Below are 25287 nucleotides of genomic sequence, written 5' to 3'. Positions count from 1 at the left end.
GCCAAGCATGAACTGCACTGCTCACTGTGAAAACGCTAAAGGATCAGAAACAGTCCTGCAAAACTGTTGAGCAGATGCTGTTCAGACAGTCCAGTCCCAGTGGGACTGCATATGGCTTTAAATGCTTGTCAGCTGCATTATTTTGTCATGTAAACATGTAGACCAACATGAAGGTTTCACAACAGCCTCAAAGATACCTTGTGAAAATGGGTGTGATGCTCTTCAGTGAAGTCCAGATTTGTCTGGTCTTTACAAAAGTACTTTTTGCTGTGTCAAACAGTGGTTAAGATCTAGCTCATGTGCCATTTTTTTTACTATGTCTGAAAAGTTATTTTGCCATGATGAGAGTGTTTGTTTTGGGAGTTTCTGAAATCAAATTTAAATTTAATGATTTTCTTTTTCAATCACATAATCTGTTTTATTTCCTTAAACTTACTTTGGCCATTTCTATATCAAGTGACAGCTCCAACACCCTTATTTCTAATATCTAATTAATTTTCCATAATAGCTCAGGAATCATTCCAGTATGAATAACTGTCAATCTGCTTTTAAAGTAAAGTTCCAGTACTCCTTTTTATAGCACAAGTAAAGGGCATAAAGTGTACGGATAGCAAAAGAAACAACAGTAAAAACAGAGTCAGCAACAACTTTAAAATAGTTTTTGTCTTTATTTAAAAAATATTAGCTGTTCAATATACAGTATTGTAGAAGCTCAGAAACCCCAGAGCTGTCTCTTTATTACAAGATCGACTTACCTTGTTTTTAACCTCATAAACATAGCTATACACCAAAGTCTTTTAAAGACAAATAACTTAATAAGAGGAGAAAACAAACACAAGATTTTTTAATATGCTACAGGTTAATCATTCTAAATAGGAAAGAATTTTTGAAGCTTTGTTCTTTGTTTCAAACCTTCATATTCATAATGCTTGCCTGAAAAAATGTGAAATTGAAGAAGTCAACCCGCAACTCTTATACTAATGAATAAAATCTCTAAACTTTTACTTACTTGCAGTGTTAATTTTCTGTAGATTTATAGTTACAAATTTAGATTTCACAATATAGAAATGAGAAGATCCTTCTAAAAATTGACTACTCTGATCGTAATGGTATGTTTACTTCTGTTTTCATGGCTTACATTTTCCTTATTGAAACTCATTTTAGAATATAACCTAGATTGTTGAATATTGTGCAATAGAAGATCTTAATTCAGTCCCTTAAGAAGGTTGCAATTCTTCAATCGCAAATGTTCTTTTCAATACAGTTGAACTGAGATTTACAGATTGTAACATTTATCCCATATCAGAAAGCAATTTACTCCCAGAGCTCATCCATTCATTTGATGCAAAGTGGGACTGGAGTCTGGACAGGACACCAGTCCATCTGAGGAGTCTCCAACATGAAACACAAAATGCATTTGCATTTACCATGACTTTTGACTTTGCCTGTCATTGTCAGATTTAAAAATAAGCTAAATTAAGTAATAATAAGGTTAGTAACATCATTTGAAGCTACAATAGTAACTGCAGTGTATAAAATATTGGAGTAGTCTTTTTGGCTCAACTGAACTAATATACTAGTATTTTAAAAAAATACATTTTCTCAGCATATTTACTTTATGTTTTTTTTTTCAGATTATGGTACAATACAGTACAAGGCTTTGAATCCTTTTGTGCTTTTCCTCTGATTGATTTTGTGTTTACACTGATCTTGAACCTTGTGAATATAGTTATTAAATTTCTGATAAAGCTTTTAAGGTTTCAGTATTCTCTGCACTTATCATGGCAGTTTCTCGGGCATATGTTAACAATGTACTCAAAAATCAAAACACATGTACAAATGTTGCTTTTGAATCGGTACCGATGACATTTTTTGCAGTGCACTTGTAAAACCCAGTGTCTCTGGTGGAAGGGTTCTGAATGATTAAGGAACCCTGAGGATGCAGATACTTGTTTCCAAACAGCCGCGCTTGACCAGTTGCAGTAAGACGTGTTTTATCTGGCATTTCCCACATTACCTCGGCCTTGGGAATGCCAATGGCCAAACAGTTCAATTGGATTGCAACTCCGGTTCTAGCGTATATCACTGGTGCAGGGCCACTGGTGATTCTGGGGGGATATGCTATAACGATTACTGGAACATTCAACGCTGCTGTCCCATATTCATTGACTGACCTACAAGAATATGTTCCTCGGTCATACACGGAGGTTTGCTGAACTGTGAGTGTGCCGTTTGGCCATACTGCGTAGCGACCTGTTCTTTGAGGGCTGGTTAGAATCATGCCGCTGGGAAGTGTCCAGAACAACCTGGGTTGTGGGTTCCCCTCAGACATACAGTGAAGCTGCAGATTTTCTCCATTAATGATACTCACCAAGGAACTGTGTTTGTTAGTGATGTCTGGCTTTTTCCCTATTTCTAGTACAACTATTCTTTCAACCTGTCCTGCTGGATTTCTCGCTGAGCAACGATAAGTACCCACTTCAGAGAGGGAAGGATTGCTAATATAAAGGGCTCCATCTGGTTTGTGATAGAATTTTGATAACTGTTTGCCACTAGAAAGGCGGGAACCATTGGGAAGGATCCAAGTGGTTTCTGGAGCTGGTTTGCCCTCAACAGAGCAGTTTATCCTTATCGTGTTGCCAATAGTTAGTGGCAGAGTCTCAGTTTTGGGGCTCTTCAGCTCCGGTTTCTCCAGGCTGTCAGTTACATCAAGGTGTACTGTCAGCCTAGCCTCCCCACCTTCATTGCGTGCAATACAGACCAGCTGGATTGAATCTGCTTTTTTTAGGGACCTTATGTCAAGGGTACCATTGAGATGAACCGTAATGCTGCTTCCATAGTAGGGAGCAGGAAGGACAACATTTTCTGGCAAAACCCACATCACACGAGGTACCGGGATCCCCTCAGCCTTGCAGTCTAAGAATTTGCGCTTCTCTTTGATGGCTTGTTCTTTGATTGTGTTCATCACTCCACTTACCCCATTGATGGAAGGTGGAGAGACCAGGACTTCTACTCTTGTAACCTTCTTGTCCTGCCCTACAGTGTTTATGGCAGTGCAGGTATAGTTACCATTGTCAAACCTTTGGACCTTCTGTATGAAAAGTGTACCATCATTGTGCACCTGGTACTTATCCGATGAAGATGGAATGATGCGGTTTGTTGGAGAGAGCCATGTTATGACAGGTGTTGGCTCCCCTTTTGCATCGCACTTCAATGAAACTGCATCTCCATATGGCACTTGAACAGTGGAGAAAGTTTTATTCCTAATGGCAGGAGAATCTGCCACCACCTTCACATGCACTTTCATTTCATCCTTTCCTATTTGGTTTTCTGCATAACATGTGTAATCCCCTTCCTCTTTCATCCCAACTTCATTGAAATAGAGAGTTCCATTGTTGAACACAACGTACCTTTTTGTACGTATTCCACTATCATCGGATTGCATGACACTGTTGACTGTTGTACCATCAGGTAGACCCCATTTAATTTCAGGGTTGGGAAGGCCTGATGCTATGCAGTCCACCTTCAAGTTTCCGCCATACATCACCTTGTGTTGTTGCTTTGCCTGTTGCTTGTGTTCAATCTTTGCTGGTTTCATCATCACGCTAACTTTAAGCACCACGTAATCATCTCCCATCTTGTTTCTTGCCACACACAAGTAATCTCCCTCATCCTTCTCCGTGACCTTCTGGACAACCAAGGTACCATTGCTGTGGACTTTTATTCTTGGATCAAAACTAAAACATGGAAAAACAAATTGTTAGACCAGTGAACATACAGCAGGAAGATTCCTGCTCTAATAGATTCAAATAAGATGTTAGGATATATAATTATAATTTAGAATATTAACCATGGATTGCTGCATTAAAAGTGAATTGCAAATTACAATGCATGAGTAAGATCTCAATTTATGTAGAGTTTGGGAGTCAACCACCTTACTTGGATACCTTCTCCAGATACAGTATTTACAATACTTTGTATTTTATGTTCTCTGCCTTAAATTCTTTTTTTTCTAGTTTCGAGAATGATTCCACAATATTTTTTACTCCGGAGTTTAACATATTTAACCTCGGGGCTAAATATGGGACTTAATTCACTTTTATGCAGAGAATCAAATCTCCTCTCAATCTCCTTTGCTGTAAACTGAAGACATTTGGCCTCTTGATCCAGTCCGCATATGACAATCTCCTACGACAAACATAAAATGCTTGTTGGGCAAGCATACTGGGCAAGGGGAACAAAAATAATGCTTGTTGTTCCCCTCATTCTAAGATTGTAATATCCTTTCTTTGGTGACCAGAAATAAATATTCTAAAAGGTGCTTATTCAAGGCTTTTGTTGGTCTTTTTATAGCTTTACCATATGGTATTGATGACAACATAGCAGAATCTACATAAGCACCTACAGTATATTCCTTTCATGCATAACAACATGCAGCTCTAAATTACTCATGTGGTGTAATGTATACTCTTAATTTCTGCATGGATCATGGATCACTTTTCACTTATCAATGTTCCATTTAATTTTCCAAGTCCCCGACCACTTCATGATTGTGTCTTTTTCTAATTCCCTTCTTATTGCTTCTGCTTTTGCCCCCATCTCTTAGTTTTGTATCACATTTTGACAAACGTTTTACAAATTTAATTTGCTATGCCTATCACAATCTTTGACACAGTTTAGGAAAAGCAAAGGACCTAAAACAGATGCCTGCTGCACACCATTTCTTATATTTGCCCAGTTAGATGCTATCCCCCTTATGACTAGTTGCTTCCTGTTAAACAGTTCCTGATCCATGTACATGCATTACCTTGGATTCCTGTGTCTTTTAGTTTGAGAATTAACTGTTTTTTATGTTGGTCTTCTACAAAACCTTTCTTTATATTGAAATGCATAATGTTGTATAATTTAGTTTTATCTTTCCTTTCTAAATCCATGATGACTGTCTCTTAAGTATTATTCTAGTTTGTCTCTATAGTTTCCACAGGTTTACACTTTACTGTTGTAGGACTAATTTGTCAATGTTTTTCTTCAATTTTGTCCTTACATTTGCTTCCTTCATTTCCTTACTGTAAGTACAACAGGAGAAATACCATTAGCATCCAATAATTTATTAACTTTAAGATAAAAAACAATTATTGGGCTTAAGGGATGTCCTACACTTACAATTTAAGTCTTGAACAGAGAGCAGGGATTTGATTTAAGAACTTAAACTCCTCAAAGGCATCTTCAGATTACACAAAGGACATGTTCAGAATCAATACTTCAAACCAGAAAAAAAAGCAGAAACTAAGGGAAGTGCCTTTTAGACAGATAAAAGGAAGCTCTTTACCCAAAGTTACCAAACCAAAGGAAGTTACCAAACTACATTCCTAAAGCCGATACTTTGGCTTCCTTCAAGAAGTGAGTGAAAACCTTAAATCAATCACCTACTAACACCTACTAACATCCAAACAAACTAGATGGACTAATGTCTTCTAGCATTTAATAGCTTTTATTATTCACATTCATTGCCCCGTCTGGAGGTTTTACTAGTGCCATGCACAAAAGTCTAAGCATTGACCTGAAAGATGTATGTGGCTCTCCAGTTGTAAAAAATGTTATCTTTGTAAGCCTGGAAGCAGACTAAGTGTTTAATTTGTTTTTGTTCTTGTACAGTACGTACATGCCTGAGGGGAGGGAAAAGTTTGACACCTAAAATGCTTTGCATGCTCTGTCAAAAAAGCGACACTTCTTCCAGGTGAAACTATATATCTAGGACAAAATATAATCTGTCATTGACAGGTCTGTGCAAGAACTGACTGTGAAAACATAGCCTACGAATATTCTGTATTTAGAATACAAAGAAGTTCTTAAAGATGTCTAGAAATATAAAGTATATTGAAGAATGTATCCTTTACTTTTTATGTTTTGCAATTGTGCTATTTCAGTGCACATTTTGTGGTAATATCGCCTCAATGTTTGCAATAGATTATGTACACACTTTTGAGAATTAATGAATATTAAAATAATTGATATGGACAGAATGTTGTTAATTATGCAATATAATATTCTCTGCATCATCTTTAAAATGTCTTTGCTATCTTTTCTCTATAACTTATTGTACATCAAGACAGATTCAGATTATGAGAAAATAGATATGCCTTCTGATTTATTTAACAAATGATAGGCTCTCTTTATTATTGATTGACTCAAACCAACATTACATGTAAAACTGCCCAAAATATTCTCCAGCAAATTTACAGTATTTATTGAAATGGCACAGTTAGCCTTTTATCGCATCTCTATCAGTAACTTCATGAAAAGCATTTCTGTGTGCTTTAAGTTTTCAGTAAAAATGCATCTGCAAAGAAAATAACTGTGCTCTGTGTAGGTGCACAAATTTAGCAGACATACTATTTAGGCAAGGTATAACATAGTACATATTTGTAACCGGTAACATTATAACAGGAGAATGAAGAACCACTCTTTCTATTGTGACCAGATATTACAGCCAGTTTCTAACCTCTTCTTCTAATTTAGGGGGAGCCACAGCCTATCTCAGCAAGCAGCAGGCACAAGACAGGATGCACCCTGAATGGGATGCTAGTCCATCCCAAGGCAGACAGTTGCGTACACACACTGACACCTAGGACCAATTTTCCCAGAAGCCAGTTTACCTACCAGTATAGTATGTTTTTGGACTGTGGGATGAAACCCACACAAGCAGTGGGGAGACCATACAAACTCCACACAGGTAGCTTCCCATATCTATCTGAAATTGCAATTGAACCCGGGGTCGCAGTGCCGCAAAGCAGCAATGCTAACCCCTGAGCCACCGTGACCACTTTTTCTCATAAGCAAAATGTTTCAAAGCAAAATAAAGTCAGTGAAAAACTATTTTATAATTCAAAAGTGTCTTTTTCTGATAAAAAAATGTGTACCTGTAATGCGCATCCACCAGCTTTTTAGAAGGGACTCTCCATATTATTCTTGGACCCGGGTCCCCAGAGGCAGAGCAGTCCAGGCGCAGCTGACCTCCATAGGAGACGTCTGTTCTGGTAGGAGAAGACAAGGTGATTTTGGCAGTGGAGGAGCTCTTCTTCACCACTAAGCTTATGGTTCTCCTTGATGCCCCAACGGTGTTGCTTGCCACACACTCATAATGCCCACTGTCTCTGGGCAGTAGGTTTCGTATGTAAAGGGTTCCATTGGGAAAAACAAAGAGGTTGCCATTTACGAACTGGGAGGGCCGAACCTGTGTCCCATCAAAGATGATCCAGCGAATGCTAGGCTGAGGGGCGGCTTTAGCTGTGCAGTGAATGTACACGGTCTGACCCTCCGAGACACTAATGTTCTCATGCCTGTGCTGTTGAATCATAGGCGGCAAGGCAGCAATATGAAGCCTGACGGACAGAGTTTCGGCTCCGGCAGCATTGCTTGCAATGCATTTGTAAGTTCCTCTGTCTGGGAAGTTGATGTATTTAATCCTCAGAGTTCCATTCCCTAGGAGCATTAATCGCTCCTCAGTATTGCTGGCAACACGTAGCACTGTCCTGTCCGGAAGTACCCATGATATATGAGGAGTTGGCAATCCATGTGCCTTGCAGTCCAGGTCCACACTGCTTCCAAGATAAGCAGTAACATCCTGGTGGCGGGGCTGCAGAATTCCGGGCTGCTGAGCCTGGACATTGAGTGTGACCACCATTTTATCCACACCGTGCTGGTTTTGTGCTGTGCAAAGGTACTGTCCACGGTCCTGAAGCTGGGCGTTTTTAATGACTAAAGTCCCATTCTTCAGAACTTCGAATCGCTGTATCTTTGTATTCAGTGCCATCACAGCTCCTGCAAAAATTCACACATTTTAAATGTACCTTTGCATATAATACTACAACAGGAGAAAGTGGTCTAGACCTTTACATTAATGTGCAAAACACAATGTGTCCTCTATCATCAGTGTCAGAAAAGACCATCAAATAATTTCTGTAATTTTACTCCATATTTTCTAGCAAATGATATTTAGACATTGTAAACCATTCCGTAAATCAGTGAATTAAGTCTTTGCCAAGTGCACAACACAACACTTTTATTTAATTTAACTTAATTATGCATTGTAACTTACTGTGCACATACAATAAGATGCGTAAAGATAAAAAAGCCGAAATAACATTTGGGAGAATATTATAGACATCTGTGGTTAGAAGAAACAAGAATCATGTGAAAAGTATTTCAAAATATGGTTTTAATTATTTGTTATTCTTAAGACTTTAAGTACTGTATTTGAATTTTCGACAGGAAAAATGACAGGAATTTACGACAGAACAGACTCCTTATATATATGCAGTGTATATATACCTGTATATAAAATTTACAAACTACAAATTCTAGCAGTAATATACTCAAATTTGCTTCTGCAGTTCCACTGACACATCCTGTTGTAGTGATCACTTCCTTTCACACTACAATTTCAAAATAGAAAGAGCAAAGCTCGATTTCAATGAGAGAAAGTCTGCAGCTCTATTCAGTACTTTCATAATACTTAAGGGTGCCTGGCCACAGATAGTAGTGATGTTATGGGGCTAGCCAGCAATCTCTATGAGAATTGTTTATTTAGTTCACCGCTAGGGGCTCCAATCGTTGACTTCCATGAATGTACACCAGGGGCTAAGAGGTGGGATAGATAAACATGTATGGACACTTCAGCGAAAGCAGACAGAAGTGTTAGGAAATGCCTATACTTACCAGTGGAAACTTTAGTCCAAGTAAGAAATGGTTTAGGTTCCCCAACAGTATCACAGGGCAATTCAGCATCCTTTTCAGCATGCACTGATACTGTCTGAAGATTATGTGTGGTGATTCTAGGTTTCATTTGGCGGATTTGTACTTTAGGAGGCCGTTGAGGCTTGGTGGATACTTTCTGAGTGGTACTTTCAGATTTTTGGACAAAAGGAGTGGATAGGGGCCTTTGTTTATGCCAGGCAGCAGTTGTCTGCAGTGATGTAGTTATTATTGTTGTGCTGGTAGGAGTATTGACAGTTGTTCTTCTTGGTGTTGTCTCATACATTGGCATTTCTGTCTTAGAAGCAGTAGGTTTAGAAGTAACAAGTGAGCTGGGCCTTGATTCTTTGGGAAGGGTTGCAGGGGTAGTTAGGGGTGGTTTGGTCCGAGCTGGTGTTTTTAAGGGATCTGGTCTGTGCACTATAAAAGGATATCTATTATTCCAGGAATAGGGGTACCTTTGGTTTATGCTGGGGACTCTTAAATCTTGTCCTTGTCTTTCAGGAATGTTATTTGACGCAGAGCTTCTTGAACCAGCTGCTGGCCCAGTTTGTACCCTGTTGGAATGAGCATCTGGGACACGTGCAGTCGGTTTAAGTCTTGGAGGAGCAGTGGTTGTCACGACATAAGAGACATCGTTTCTCCTTGGTGGTGGAACCGTTTTTGCTGTTAACATTGCCTCTGGCCTGCTGGTGACAGAAGTGTTATTTTTAGGGTATTGTTTAAAGCCTGGGGTGGATACATCTAGAGGCCTTGTTGTTAGTTCTATGATTCTAGTCAGAATAGATCCTTCATTGGAATTGTACCTCAGATTAGGTTTATTTGTTGGAATTTGAAGGGTTACTTTGTTCTTCTTTTCCTCTCCTTTTTCAGAAGAATTAATTTTTTTATGGATTTTTAGGGATGGGGCTTCTTGTGGTCTTCTGACCTTATTTTGGGTTTTTGTAGGGCTGTCACTTGTAGGTCGAGTTGAAGGTTGGTCTGGCAATTTTTGTGTACGTTTTCTGGTGATGGATGTTTCTCTGGAATGAGTGGATTCCTGCTTGATATTGGGCTTTATGAGATCCTTTTCCACTACCAGATCTAGCTCTATGTAAGACGTCTGTGGGAAATCTCCAGGACTGGCTGTAGTACTAATATTTTTAGCAGTATTTTTATTGCTGCTCACATCAGACATATTTACTGTTGTAAGAGCAGTGTCTATAAACTTCTGGTGATGGATCACAGTGGTAACAGTAGGAGTAGGAATTATTTCAGTAGCATCTGTTGTTTTATTTTCTTTTTCTACAACAGCTGAAAATTTTGAAACCACTGTAGATACCGATTTGGATTCTAGGGTGTCTGATGTAGTAGCTGCATGTTTTTTATTATATAATTCATGGTTTCTAGATATTGTCATTTCTGTCTGATAGTGACTGTCCATTGTTATTGGATGAACTATAAAAGGAGCAGAGGTGGTGGGTCTCTGATTGTCAACATTAGTTACTGTAGTCTTGGCCACTGCATAGATTTGTAGTTTGGGAGTTACAGTGGTGAGACCAAGAGCTGGTGAAAGGGATCTTTCAGTTGTAGGGAATAAACTGAGCCGTGTCTTTGCTGAGGGAACACGTAGAGGTGGTCCAATATTGTTGGGCCTGGTTCTTATTTTGTTGGGTCTTCTTCTGCCACCAAACCTCCTCCGTGTATATACTGGGTGTCTAGACCGTGGGTAAGTAGGAGTCGTGTGAGTTTTCACAGTAGCAGTACTGGAGGCTATTGTATAACTGATAGTTGGTGAGGCCATTGCAGCAACTGTGGTAAATGTAGTATGATGTGAGCTGACACGCTGTTGTTCATTAATATCTTCATGTTTGCTTCCATCAACTGAGTTTGTTTTAAGTTTGGATTGTTCATGAACTTTTACAGTACTATCTCTGACTTTTACAGTCGGCACTGTTGGTCCAACACTGGGTGAATTTGCTGTGTTTTGAATTGCCTCTTCACTTAGTTTTGAGCTTATGGGAGGATTGGTTTTATTATTTGTTTCAGAATAGTACATACTTGCAGAGCTTAATGGGAAATTTGAAGCGGTGTAAGCAGATTTGTTTTCCAAAGAGTCATTCTGACTTTCTTGTAAATCTATATTATATAATGTGTTTGTCCTTAAAATATTTAGATCATTCTCACTGTGGTCTTTAAAATCAGTTATAACATACTTTGTTTCCTCAGGACCAGATGTTGTCTTTAAAATATGAGTATTTGGTGTCACAACATTTAACAAGTCAGTGTTAGTGGTGGATGCAGGGATTTGGTAGATGCGATTGGTGTGGTCCTTTGTAACAGTGGGCTCTGTCCCCACAGTTTCTTGAGGATGTTTTACATGACTTTTGGGTGTAGTGATCAAAAACAAGCCTTCCTCTTGAAGATGTGTGTCATCGATAGAAGATCCTTCAGTGTTGTCTGAAGATTCAAACCGCATATTTCCAGATGCTGTTTTTCTTGTTGTTACAGTGCTGTGTACTGAGGGTGATGGTGTGGTTTTTAGAACCGTTTTTTCACGAACCTTTGCCAGAATGTCTGCCCACTGTTGTGGATCAATTTTCTTATTTGACATGGTAACTCTTCTCCGTGTTTCAAATGAAAGTTGACCTTTTTCTGCCTCGGAACCTTTTGACTGTCCTAATCTATTCTTAGTTTTTAACTTTCTTTTATAATTTATGAGCGGTTGCCCACGTATTTTGTTTTTGTGGCCTCTTCTTGTACCATGTGAATTTATACTGCTAGATTCTTTTTTAGGGAGCTCTTGAAAATTGGTATCACCAGAAGACTCTTCATCATCTCTTAATAAGGCTTTAATTTTGGTGGGACCACCAGCTGCAGGTTGTGGCCTTAATGGGAACTTTCTAAATGGCTGTGACATTTTCATTCTTGTAAGAATTACATTGGTAGCAAATGAATCAACACCATGTTTGTTTATAGCTACACACTTGTAGTGTCCATTATCTGTTAACTGGGTCTGCGGTATGAATAACGTTCCATTCTCCAACACGTATGCCCGGCTGGAATTTGATCTGATATTCAATATACTGCTGCTGGGAAGAATCCAGTTGATTTCAGCTTCTGGTATAGCGGAGGCAGCACAAGGCAAGATGATGGGCTCACCTACTGATTTAGTTACAGAGCCCTCTTCTTTTCCTAGAATTGGGCCTGGTACTTCTTCTACAGAAATGCGATAGGCCATCATATCAATGTCACCCTTCACTTGTGCAATACAATGGTAAACCCCTGAATCAGAGTGATCTACTGCTTTGATAATCAACCTTCCACTGCTAGTGACAGCAATCCTGCTGTCTCCACTGTTAAATGGTGCTGCTACTTTAGATCCGTCTGGTAGCATCCACTGTATCAGTGGATCTCCAGAACTCAGGACTTTACAATCCAGTTGGCACAAGTTCCCTTTGACAACACTCATCACAGTTCTGCTGTCATTTTTAGACTCAATCATGACCCACCTACTTTTTTGTCTTCTTATAATCTCTGTGTCTAGAGTTTGTGAAAACTGAGTGGTGAAAATTAGCTTTACATTCTTTGCAGTTGACTGCAGTCTGTTTAGCTGTATGTTGACAAATGTTTGCATTAGCCACGATGGCTGTGATAATATGCTAGCTTTCACACCTGTGAAATAATAGGCATCTTTTTGAATATCTTGCCTATACCTGTAACTTAAATTGGGTTCTTTGCTCAGCATTATCTCTTTCTGCAGATGAACAGGGACTTCACTGTAATAAGCAATTAGCTTCCATAATTTTTCATATTGTGCACGATCCATTGGGCATTCAACATCCAGTGACAGGGTCATATTGATAGCAATCTGCTGAGAATTGATATGATTCCAATTAATTTTTGTTGACTCTTGTGGCTCAGCAATGTGACATTTCAAATCTACTTTGTTTCCATGCTCATCTGTCATATTCAGTGTTATATTTCCAAAGGGCTCTTGGTGTTGTTCTATAGGAAGACCTTCAAACTCACTGTCATCCCTCCTCATGTCAATATGGTCCTTTAATGGTGAACTAATTACTGGGCTGGTGCAGAAAACATTATCCAGTTGTAATATGTCCTTTTTATTTACATTTTTTGGTGTAGAACACACAGGACACAGCTGTTCTCTGTCATATGCTTTATCTTTTTTACATTTTATGACACCTGCAAAGACACAAGTTTGAGCTATGTTAGAAAACGAAGCTGAAGAAACAGAAAAGTGAATGCATATGTATATATACAGTATGCATACAGTATATATTCATATAAGTATGTAATGGATACTTTTAAGGGTATTATAACAAATTAGGTGCTAGTGATAATGTAGCACATTGTTCACCTTTTAAAATGTTGTTTAATGCAATGTGCTGTGACTAAACCACCTGGCAGTAAGCCAGATAACTAATAAAATTATATAGGCCAGACAAAGGATAGTAAAAAGGTGTCCATTTACTGAAAGTGCTCTGTTGCAAGAAAAAAAAAATATTTACAAAAGGAAAAAGATGAAATATTCAGCAAAAATAATAAATTGCAGTTGCTATTATGCCCTTTTCTGCTTGCAGTTTTTAAAAAAAACAACCGGCCTACAATCACCCAGGCTGTGTAATGACACATAAATAAGAGTACATTTGTACACCGGAGTACACCGGAAGGCCAGGTTAAAAACCCTAAGCTGTACCCCTGGCTCCTCGTGATGGACAGGTGAGCCTATATTTATACAAGGGGTGAGCCAGGGTCTGTAACCCCCCCACACACAATGGTAGAATAAAGAAAGACAAGAGAAAAGACAACTACAGTCAATACATAGATGAAATTAACAATAGTTATTTACCATAACCAAAGTATAAATGCACAGATGTATAGAGCATTATATCCCCGTATACTGTGTATGATATAATTATATAATAAAGAATTATATAATATAGGATTAATATATAATATTATATATGTCATGTAATTTGCCAAACCGCTTTATAACATACAGTGTCACGGGAAGCCGGAGCCTACCTGACAAGCAACGAGCGCAAGGCTGTGTACACCCTGGACGCAAGTCCATCGCAGGGCAAGTGCAAGCCAATCATACATGGGGGCAATTTGGAGGCCACGGTAAATGCTGAGGGGGGGGGGAATTTGGCCCAGACACCGGGATAATACTCTACTCAGCCCTGCTTAGCTTCAGTGGGTAGACAGTTGAGAGCTGCAGGGTGATATGGCTGCTGGCTAATATTATATATATTTCATATATAATTGCCAGAGTGAAAAGATGTTTTTGATAAGCAAATAATGAGAGTCTTTGAAAAACTTGAACAGAAATCAGAGATCAAGTTAATTGAAAGCATATTATGACCATTGATTTAAAGAAAGGAAAATAAATGTTAAAACTCGGAAGAGGTTGCTACCATTCAAATAACACCATCAGAAGATATAGGAAATCAGCTAAACCTGGCAAAAATGACTTACCTTCAGACTGCTTATTCCAGTCCAGAAGCCATTTTAATTTGCAGTCACATGTCCACGGGTTTCCATGTAAATACAGGCTTTCCAGCTGGGGCATTGTTTTAAACATCCGTCTGGACAGCGAAGTGAGGCTGTTTTCAGACAAATACAGGTGCTTCAGTGTGGAGATTTTGAAATGCTGCAAGAATGAGAAAGTCACGAAGGTGCTGGGGTGGAGCTGCTGAAGGAGGTTCCCCTCAAGATGGAGCAGGCGCAGTGCCGTCAGCCCATTGAAAGCATCCGGGTGAATGAACCCAATCCTGTTGTGGTCTAAGTGCAGTCGGAGCAAACTGGACAGGCCCTGAAAGGCCTGTCCCGTAATCACATTTACTTTGTTGTAACTCATTTTCAGCACCTAAAGAAAAAGGGATAGACCACTGATATTATAAATGGAGACAGATGTAAACCTGTGACTTGGCTAGACTAGAGTCTTTTGGCTGGAGCATGATTGTGCATCAATAACTATGGATAAGAAAAGTGTGAGTGAGACTCGCCTAAGTCGTATCATGAAAGTCAACATATGTTTGATAAGACTAGATTTTTTAGCTGCACATGAGATAAACTATTCAACATGCATTGACATTTAAATTACTTTGAGGAAAATAGGCCAAATCACTAAGTAGCTGTGAGCACAGTTTATTGAAGCCTACATGATCAATTTAAAACTTTTTCACCATTTATGCCCTTAGAATATATCATTGTCTTCTCTCATTCTGGAGTGGGTGAAAGACTTTGATCTGGCCTGTAATATAGTATGGCTCTGTACCAGTCATACTACATAATGTTTCAAAATTATCATTTTACACTCATTATGCTGCTGTAAACTATAGTAAATGTAACAGAGATGAAGATACAGTAGAAGATCTTGCCTGCAGTGATATTAAGTCTCTGAAGACTCCATTGGGGATAGATTGGATGTCATTCCCATGCATCATAAGAAGTTCCAGTTTCCTTAATCCAGCCAGAGACTTTTCTGTGAGTTTATTAATGGTGTTAAACCTTCAATAAGGAAACATTTTTTACTATTAACAATATAAAATAAGGCATTTAAGTACACTAAAATAGATGCTGTAAGTACACTAATGTTCACTGTACTACAGTTTTAAAATGCATAATGTATACAGTTCTGAATGATTAAATTCAATATAGGACAAATGTTACATAAAAAAAAAACAAATCTATATGACATGCTAATGTGGATACCCTAAAATGAAACTTTAAAGAAAGTCTAAATCTCTTCAACGAGTCTAGAGGTGACTAGTGCTGTTTCCAATAAAAGATCAGATTTACCATGGCTACACCAAAGAGATTTATTACTGTAAATTTACAAGACTGTGTTCACTCTGCCACCCATCCCTTTTATAACGAAAACTTTCTGTAATACGGATAAAACATCAATTAGAAAAAGTGAGAAATTAAACTACCAACCCTAAATTGATTCGTTCCACATGCTTAGGAAGTCCAGCAGGCACAGATAATAAAGACCGGAAAGTGCAGTGCACCTCTGTGGACAGGTAGCAAGCACAGGGGTGCGGACAGGAGACACCTGTGTGTGCTTGTGCCATCACTGTGATCAGCACCAAGGACAGAGTGCCAGGACATCCCATCGTCAACAGAATGTTGAGGACACGTCTTTCTTCCAGGAGTCCTTTTCACTGCATCACAAAAAATAATTTCGTCCAGAATTTAATGACATTAAAATAGAAGCCTGACGATGATTTTTTAAAAATCAGATTAAACATACACATGAGGCCAAAATAATGTGCTGGCTGAAGATTCCCATTCTAGATTGTTTCTCTACTGAAAAATAAATACATTGCAGATATGAGTCTTTTGAAATGCTAAACATTCTTTAGTTGTAGAAACCTAAGATGTTTTATGATCGTTTAGTAACATAAGTTACTAAAATTTAATAATGTTTGATTTTTTAGGATGAATTTACGCTTCGATGTTTGACTAGTAAGGGGGAAATTTGCAGTGAGAGCACTTACAGCTAATCTCAAAACATTTTGTCTTTGTTTCCATTGGATTAATGCTTCTAATTTCAAAATAGCGATTATTGAAGGTTACCCTATAGTGATCCCGTCTTTTCTTTTCCTGGAATTGTGAAAGGTGAAGTTATCTTGATTTAAGAAATTAATCTGTACTGAATTTTGTTTTGGTGCACCTGTGGATTTTCTTCCCTATAACATTTCATTAAATATACACATAGAGCTAAACATTTAGGATCTACTTTAGGAATTCAATAAATCAAACATTTCTATTCTCTAATAGAAAATGCATCATATAACCTTTAGAACAGTTTACTGTAGATAATAATTTAAAAAATTGCAAGAATTCCTTAAAATATGAAGCACAATGAAAAAGCACAGTGTCATATTCCATAAAGGGGTGGGCAGGTGATGAAAAAGCCAACAAAAGTTTGGGTTTTGTTTTACCCCTAGAAGGGGTGATTTAATATAATTGCACTAGGCAATGAAAAGCCATGCAGAGGTCGGTCAAGTTGAGCCCATCCTTTGTAGATTAGATTTATAAAATGAAAAAAACACTAAACATATCTAGGCAGTCTTTACAATACAATAGATTGAAAATCATGCTCCATTGCTGCTGCACCAACACTACAAAATATCACTGTATTAAACATTTGTGCTGAGCTAGGTTGTTTTCATTTCTTTACTCTCAAACCCTTTATAAAACTTCTACAGATGGTTTAAGGAAGTTCAAGAACCATAACAGTTCACAGAAACTTCCTCCACTTATCAAGATCAAGGAAACTGCACGGTTAAATGGTCCCAGACAGGAAAAAAAAAATAGAGCTCCAAAGATTTGTCAGGGGGGACAGAATCACTTCTAGATTACAACAACAAGACATATGCACTTGGGAAGAAAGTTATATATACAGTACATGTACCTTCAGCATGTATTATTAAGTCTAAAAAAACTAAAACTGGTAATTTGAAACTACCATTGGTACTGACAGCATTTTATCCAAATGTAATACACACGACAGTTTAACTCTGAAGCAGGTACAGTACCTGAATGAGTGACAGTGAAAGTGAACAGAAACCACTTTAGACTCTGACACTTCAAACTGTCCTTTTTGTGTGATACCATTGCCTTTTTAATATTGTTTTTGGCCTTCTTATAGACCCAGGAAACAATTGGCTAGAGTAATAACTAGAGAATGACGCAAAAACTCTAGTTGAAAATAAGAGTTCCAAAAGATACAAGGCTGCTCTCTCAACGCGCTTAGACATATTTTATTCCTAACATGGTCTCAAGTAGGACAGAACAGTACCAAACGTGACCGTTTCCAAATGAAAAAAAAAAAACAACACATTAAATGATATTCAGTATATTGCCATTTTCTATAGTGACTAATGATGTGGTATTTTTTTATAAGCCCAATTTTCAGCGTCACCAAGTCACGAAAATAATCAAACAAAAACTGCCCCACCAGTAATGCCTAGAGCTCGCGATTCGGGATATTTCAAATGCAGTTTGAGCGACAGTGCGTCTGATGACTTAAGCAGACAAAGATCTATTGCTCTAAACTATCAACAATTGTGTCTTTATTTTTTTAATGGAATTTGCAATAAAAATGACCCACCACCAATGAAGTTTATTTGATTGTATTTTATTATAGTGCGACATACAGCTTGTGTTATTTAATAGGTCTTTTAAAAGGTGATGCATTGCAATTTGGCAATGCACGTCTGATTTACAGGATAACATTTAGCAATTTATCGATTTAAAAGTCATTATAGCTACGAAAAAAAGGTTACGATTTATTTACAGTACTCTTAAATGTATTAATACTGTCGTTTATTATTATTTTAACTATCCATTGGTATTTTCATTTAAACAACTTGTTGCTACAGTACTGTACTACAGTAACTGCTACAGTTACTTATAAACATACCCCTCTTTTAGAAGTTTTAGTTTTTTTAATGAAAAAAAATGTGAATAACTCTAGCAATTAACACCCTTCTAAAACACTAAATAAATGCACAGGATTAAATAAAACGAAAAGTTACCTTGAAATCGAGAAGCCGGAGAAAGACAGTATGAAAGTTTATCATTTTTCCTATTGCTTAAATGTCCATTTCAATCCAGTATTCCTTTTCCGAAACCACTGTGTGCAGACGAAACGTTCAGAGACATCCAATCATCAAGACCGCACCAATGTCCGAGGATACCACACGTTGTCTATTGAATAAAAATAATGCGCTCTCCAGATCATCAGAATACTATGTGCTTTGCGTGTTACTTTTTGCAAATACAGAGAATCGCATTAAGCAAAAGCATTAAAACTGTTTTAGCGTTTTGTTATATATTGAAACCAAACAGTGTAACTTCCAGTAGAATACTAATAACGACAATTCTTCCGGAAAATAATTATTAAAAAAAAATCCCACTCCACGTTCAGTGCCGCAAGAAGTTTTCTAGCTGGTCAGAAGTACAGCTGAGGTGTTGACTTTGAGGAAGGGAATGTACACTCCAGCGTTTGGGGACACGTCTGTTCTCAGCCACTGTTAGCAGGTCTAGCAAGTGAGACTGAGGTTTAGCCTCTAAGATGAGATGATTTGTCCTGGAGAGGAGGGGCCACATTAGCTGTGAAAGGCATATATCACCCCTAAGATGTGGTCAGTCAATTTTCCCCTTCATTATAGAGTACATCTTTTTCATTTTCTGTTTGAATAACTGTAAATACATGTAAAAAAAACCTGAAGCTATACCATACCTTTATATACAACTAAAGGTTGTATAAACATACAACTGAAAAGGTAATTTTTTAATACATTTTTAATAAAGCTTGTGTAAACTTTGCATCACAACTATCAATAAGAGTTTAATCACAGGCACATATTTAAATTGGAGGATTTGGTTTCTTGGGCTGCAACAGGTTGGTTAATTCATGAGTATTGCTTTTTGTAATGAAAACTGTTCAGATCATGTAATCTAATAAACATGACAGAAACTGCACACACAATTAGCTAATTGATTTGTATGAATAGCTTTGGAAAATAACACTCCTAATCTTAAATAAGGACCATGTCTCATCCAAACAATGAACATCACCTGTATACTGTGGGCATGATTGAAGGCAGCCAGTCTATGAAAGATGTTGCTTAGAAATCCTGGTTTGACTGTGTGTACTGTAGAGTAGTCCAGAGCCACCAGAACACCAGCTCTGTGAGAGACAGGCCATGTCCTGTAAAGCAAAGAGTTTCCACAATAGCGTGAGACTGTCACATTAATGCAATCCCTGTACAATGTTAAATGGCAGAGATTACAGCAAAAAGGTTATTTCAAGAAGAAATATCCTGTTCACCAAATGAATGACTGCTGCCCGTCATCAGCATGAAACTGATCAACATGCCTGGAGGATATTCAGAGAACATGAGGTAGCAGCAGAGAGTAGTCAAGTTTTAACCTCTTCTTGAACACAGATTTGCATCTGTGAGACCTTTCTAGAGGATGTGTGTGTGAAGATATCATGTTAAGCATTGGAGGTTGTTGCAAGCCAACAATCATACTGCTCAGTAATACAAACACACAGTCTAAAAGGCAGCAGGTTCATGTTCATCCAAAACAGTCTGGAAGTGTCAATTTTCTAGCACGTAAAGCGATATAGTGTAGCACTAGGATTTCAATGGCATGACTTCAGGAAACAATATCAAAGTCTTGCTGTGTCTGGCTTTCTCTACTAAATCAGTTCAAGTAACAGTGGAATATATTTGGAAATGCTATTAACAGCCGCCTGCCTTCTCCATCCAGGTGCAGTTTCACAGGAAGAGTGACAGAACATTCCTCAGCAGTCTATCCAGAGTGATTATCAGGGAGGTCTTGCTCAATGCTAACATTGTTTCAATTTGACAGCATCTTACATTTAATAGTGAAAACATTTAACAATTTCTTTATTTGTGTTTTTGTTCACATTCCTACCTTTATGGGTATTATTTTATACCTTCATTTCTTTTTACACTTCATTTTATTTTCTTTTTGTTTCAGCATTTTATGCCAGACATTTCCATTTCAGAAATTCGGAAGAGATTGTGTGTAATCGTGAAACTGTAAAACTATTTTTTTTTTACTTTTTAAAATGCTGGTACTAGGTTCTGAAGTGTTTATGCGTACACTCTAACCTGACCTCTACAAATGACTGAATTGCCAAAGAAGGCATCACAAGGGACACCTCCCTTGTTGTTGATAAGAAGGGAGGAGGTGACAGGATTTATGTCGTAAACACATGTGGGCAGGGCTTTGCTCTTGTCTTTGGTGAGTTTGGCTGACTGGCAGGCAACAGTGGGTTCTTTTTCAAGCATGCAAGGCCCTGGCAGCTTGATTCTGCAGGATTACTCAAATTGAAAAGGCAAGCTCAATAGGACACATATACCAGTAGATGTATTTCACAACCCAAACTACCCCGGTACTAGCCCGGTTTTTGCACACAACAGATTAACAATGCCAGGGTCCCCCCTAAATGGCATTAGCATTTTAAAATTTAAAATATTAAAAAATGTGCTAGATTGTATCTGAGCACCTCACATAAGAAAGAATAGATGAGATAATAACCTAGCTGCAGTTAATTTTTCCTGTAGTTTTACTGTGACCTATTCCTTTGCCTTGGAGGAAATTCTGATGTGATGGTACTGTATTTTTATTAAGATTATTTATTATATTAATATTGCAGCCTATTAATATGTATTTTTAAGGGTGGGTTGGTAGTTATTCATTAGCCTAGCAAACTCCTGCAATTTAAGTTCATGTAGCACTTTAAGATCAAGACCTGTTTTAAGCATATTATATTCTCACAAATGTATTGAGGACCAGAAACTAGTATTTAGTGTTGGCTTGATGTTACATGATTGCCAAATGTGCCAAATGGCCTCTTCTTGATTGTAACCTTTCATATGTCTCTGTGTGTCAGTGCTATGCAGGGTCAGTGTGGGCTTTTGTTTATTTGTCTGGAAGTTAATTACATCTTTAGTTCAGTGTGTCTGGTAGCTGTAGGGCTGTCTTTCAGTGTGTTGATGGGCATGTAGGGTTTGTACCTACTGATTGTATTGACAGCTTTTACAAGAAATGTCGTAAATATGATCACAGCTGTTGTTTCATTATAGGGTCTTTCCAGCTTAATGGATGTTAGCCTCATTTCCAAAGCTAATAATTTTCCAGCAAGCTGTGCCCCATTCAAAGTTCCAGGCACAAGGCAGATCAGCATCCCATGCTTCCTTACAGGTTATCACAGGGCTGACCTTTGACAAGACCTACAGCTGTGGGTAAGTGCTCAAACTGGCACAAGTACTGCTGAGCACAACAGGAGCCCATTAAACTGGAATGTTAAGTAAAGGGTATACAGTTTCAAAGAAGCTCAGAAAGTGTAAAAACCACAGTGCAGATTTGTGGCCATTTCTGTCAATTTGGTAAAGGAGACAGAAAGAGGAATGGGTGATCCTTTCTGTCCAGGCATTATGAGTTCTTGTATCATGGAAATATTAAGAATTGATCCCCTATACACCAAAATACAGATGTATCTATTAAGGATCTATGGCTTATCCATAATGAGGATTTTTAAAAAATTGACTAAGAACTGGCTTTCAGAATCTCCACATGTACTTTTCACATTCCTCCAATATATATTCAACATGTGCAGAGGTCTACAAGGCAAGATAAGAGAGATATCAGTTTGTATTGTAATACTGGAAGGGTGCAAAGACTTTCAGGTTAAGCTCTTGTCAGATTAATTTAAAATCTTAGAGAATGATTGAATGATCTAAAGCAAGCAATTTGATTGACTATAAAATTTTACTGCCTTTAACGGCAGCCAAAGGACAAACATTTGACCTACCTCTAACTATTTTTTAGAACTGTTTTAACATTTGGGTTGAGTTTTGGGGTTTTATTCTGAACTTTTCCAAGATGATAACAACTTAAGTTACGGCTTAATAATATTTTATGCTTTCAAAAATATTGACATGATTCCAACTGAGACCATATGGGATCGTCCAGATTTGGAGAAAGATAGGAGGACTCCGGAGAACTTGATGAATGTTTTATGAGATGTGTAGTATGAATGTCTTGCACGTGGACTCTAATTATACACAGCGTAAATGTACAGAAGCAAAAAATAAAAATGCAAAGTGTGGAAATCCAAAATATTAAGCCATCATAACTTATTGCACTTTATTTTAGAACATATTAACAGTTGAAAACTTCAAAACAATTATATTGTTGTAATATTTTTTCTTTAAAATGAAAAAAAGTGTTACCAGCTCTGTATTTGTTTTTCACTTATGCATATTGTAAAGGAGATATTCACTTTCAATTCATTTATATTTCCTGCCCAAAACTGTCTAATAAAGATACCACACTGCCTTTGTGGAGCTGTGTCCAGTCCATGATATGTAATCCTTAGAAAGCGAAAGAGGTCAGTGAACATCTGCAGTTCTGCTAGGCCTTCAGTCTGCCCTCTCCAAGATCCAAGAAAAAAAAATCAATGTGACAAATGGTCACCAGGTAGTAACATACCTCTGTCAGAGCACAAATCCATTATGTACATTAACAAGCAGAAATGAGGAACCATTTACTGGAGACAGCAAAGCATGATTTAGAGGCTATTGTACATGCAGAAAAAAGTAAGCAGTTAAAAGCAGTACTCTTACTTTAATTCATAAAATAACTTTCACCAATATTACTCATTTAATTATTCACGAGAAATGTAATAATTGACAAAAAACCTTGTCAAACCTGCTGTATGTAGTAGATGGATACTGCTATCTCCCAACTTATCCATTGCTGAAATCAGTACTGATGATAATTGAATCCATTGAATCCATTACATTTTTAAAAGAAAAGTTCCTAAGAGGAGATATGTGATTCTGAGCTTTATACTTGATATGTTAAAATTATTTCCCTAAAATTAAAAGATGTGCAGGAGGCTAATGTGGAGTGTGTTATTATTTTTTATTGTTGTGTTTTTTTTGTAAAATGCAATAAAATAAAAAAATACAGTAGATATACATTATGTATTTAAGTCTACAAAATCACCTACATTGTACATACATAAAAAAATGATTATTAAACACATCAGATTTTTTTTAAAAGCATGTCTGAATTAGACGATATTGAATTGTGCTGTATTTTAAGAACTGGGTTTTTTATTGCTTTCAGTACAGCATGAAGAGAGAAGCTAGGGCTGACGTCCTTTGTGAATGTGACACATTGAAACTTAATGTGATCTGAGGACAGTTCACAGAAACCTTGCATAAATGAAACTTTCGTCTTGGGAATTTTCCAGCTTGGGAGTTGTATAAGAAAAATAAAGAACATGTCAGTGCAAAGAAACTTTGCCAGATTTAAACCGAGTTCATAACAGATATTACAGTGAGGTAATTGAGAAGTTGCACTGTTTTCTGAATAAAGGAGATTTCTTTACTATTGCTCTTTTGAACCATTACACAAGGACAGACAGTCTGTAGTCCTAAATGACACTATGGAGTACTGAGACTACACTGTTTCATGTTTAGCTGTCCAGACAGGTTAACAGATTAGATACTGTGTGCATGAAGAAAAATTATACTGTATGCAGGCTTGGGCGAAGCTTTTGATACTACTTGGAAAATGACAGGAATGTAAAATCATATTACAATGTCAATGTGCTTAAAATATGTTAGGGTTACTGAAAATGAGTATCATTTTGTTATTTGTGTCATTGACACCTGCACAGTATAATGTTACTTGACATGACACATTTTTTCATTTGTTTGACAAAAAGTATATAGCTTGCTGCTGTCCCCACCTTCTCCAAGTGGAGAAAAAACAATGGGCCAAACATCATTGGAGCTGGGTGGGCTTGACTTTTTGGGCTTGGAGTACCTAGAGCTCAAGACATTATCCCCAGGGCTTGCCGGTTGCCTGTGGGCTGGCAATGTCTTGGAATGAACTTGAGATCAGTGAGAGATACATCACTCCTAAAACTGGTGTCAGCACTCGACCAGAATGTGAAATGCTGAAGAACATGATGTAACGGACACGGACTGGAATCCGTGTCAGATATTGTAGAAGACCCTATGCGATGCGGTAAGAGCTGGAGAAAACAGGAGGCGTGGTAAAAAGGAACACACAGGGGTTTAATAGTGCACAAAATAATAGTGACAGTCCGTGAGACAGTGTACGGGGAAGACAAAACGGCATCCAAATCCAAACGGGTCCAAGGGCAGGCCAAAACACAGTCCGAAAGTCCATCAACTGGAAATCCATCCTGGAACGCGACAAAGTTAAAATCCCCGGGAGAGGGGAACACACAGACGAACGAAACATGGAGGTCCAAGGGTGACGGGGCGAGATCCTCCAGACCCCGGGCTCAGGAAGCGGGAGGTGTCGGGGATGAGGCCTATGCCCTCAGGAGACGGACGTAGGGTTTCCTGGTACTAGGCGGGCCTCACGACATCTTACCCTAATGATGAGCCCCGAGGACTGGAGGAGCTGGTCTTTAAATAATAACACTAAAAGGGTACACCTGGAGAGCTAAATCACACAAACAATAATGAGAGCAGTGGAGCGCCCTCTAGGGAGGGATGTCGGGCGTGACACATGACAGCGGGCCTCTCGGGTTAAATTGCTCACAGTCCTCCTTGCAGCTGCTTGTACAGACGTCGTAGGTGCCAGCCAAGTTGGTGATTTCAATATGGGAGGGTATAAAAAATATTGGTGCCTCCCAAATACTAGAAAGCTCTATCTACAGTGTTGCCTCTAAATTGAATTGGTTACAATTTGTAACAACGTGCTACTGCTGTCCTCATACTAGCACAAGGGTATGAGGACCATCAACTATATTGTTCCCACAGAGATATCCCACGTTTTTCATTCTCTTTATCCCTTGGTCCCATGGTGCTTACAGGGGATGTAGCATTGACATTTATAATCATTTACAATCCTGAACAATCACATGTCCCAGGCAAGGGAGTAGGGTTTTTTCTGCATAAATCAGCTGAGGCTACCTTGACTTCC

General features: G+C 38.1%; 1 protein-coding gene across 1 annotated transcript; it reads right to left on the bottom strand.

Annotated features, from left to right (window-relative positions):
• Nucleotides 1–666: 666 nt before the first annotated feature.
• mxra5a (matrix-remodelling associated 5a) lies at nt 667–18804 on the bottom strand. The gene is made up of 7 exons (XM_015361472.2): nt 18309–18804; nt 15700–15926; nt 15141–15270; nt 14236–14626; nt 8719–12939; nt 6921–7821; nt 667–3737 (listed from the first exon to the last, which is right to left on the bottom strand). Exons 2-7 carry the CDS (start codon nt 15876–15878, stop codon nt 1823–1825), a joined length of 7737 nt encoding a protein of 2578 aa, XP_015216958.2. The 5' UTR covers nt 15879–15926; nt 18309–18804; the 3' UTR covers nt 667–1822.
• Nucleotides 18805–25287: the final 6483 nt, after the last annotated feature.

Source organism: Lepisosteus oculatus, chromosome 13 (genome assembly GCF_040954835.1).
Source record: "Lepisosteus oculatus isolate fLepOcu1 chromosome 13, fLepOcu1.hap2, whole genome shotgun sequence".
Taxonomy (NCBI): Eukaryota; Metazoa; Chordata; class Actinopteri; order Semionotiformes; family Lepisosteidae; genus Lepisosteus; species Lepisosteus oculatus.
Note: the sequence above shows the minus strand (reverse complement) of the source record. Positions and strands in the feature narration are given on the sequence as shown.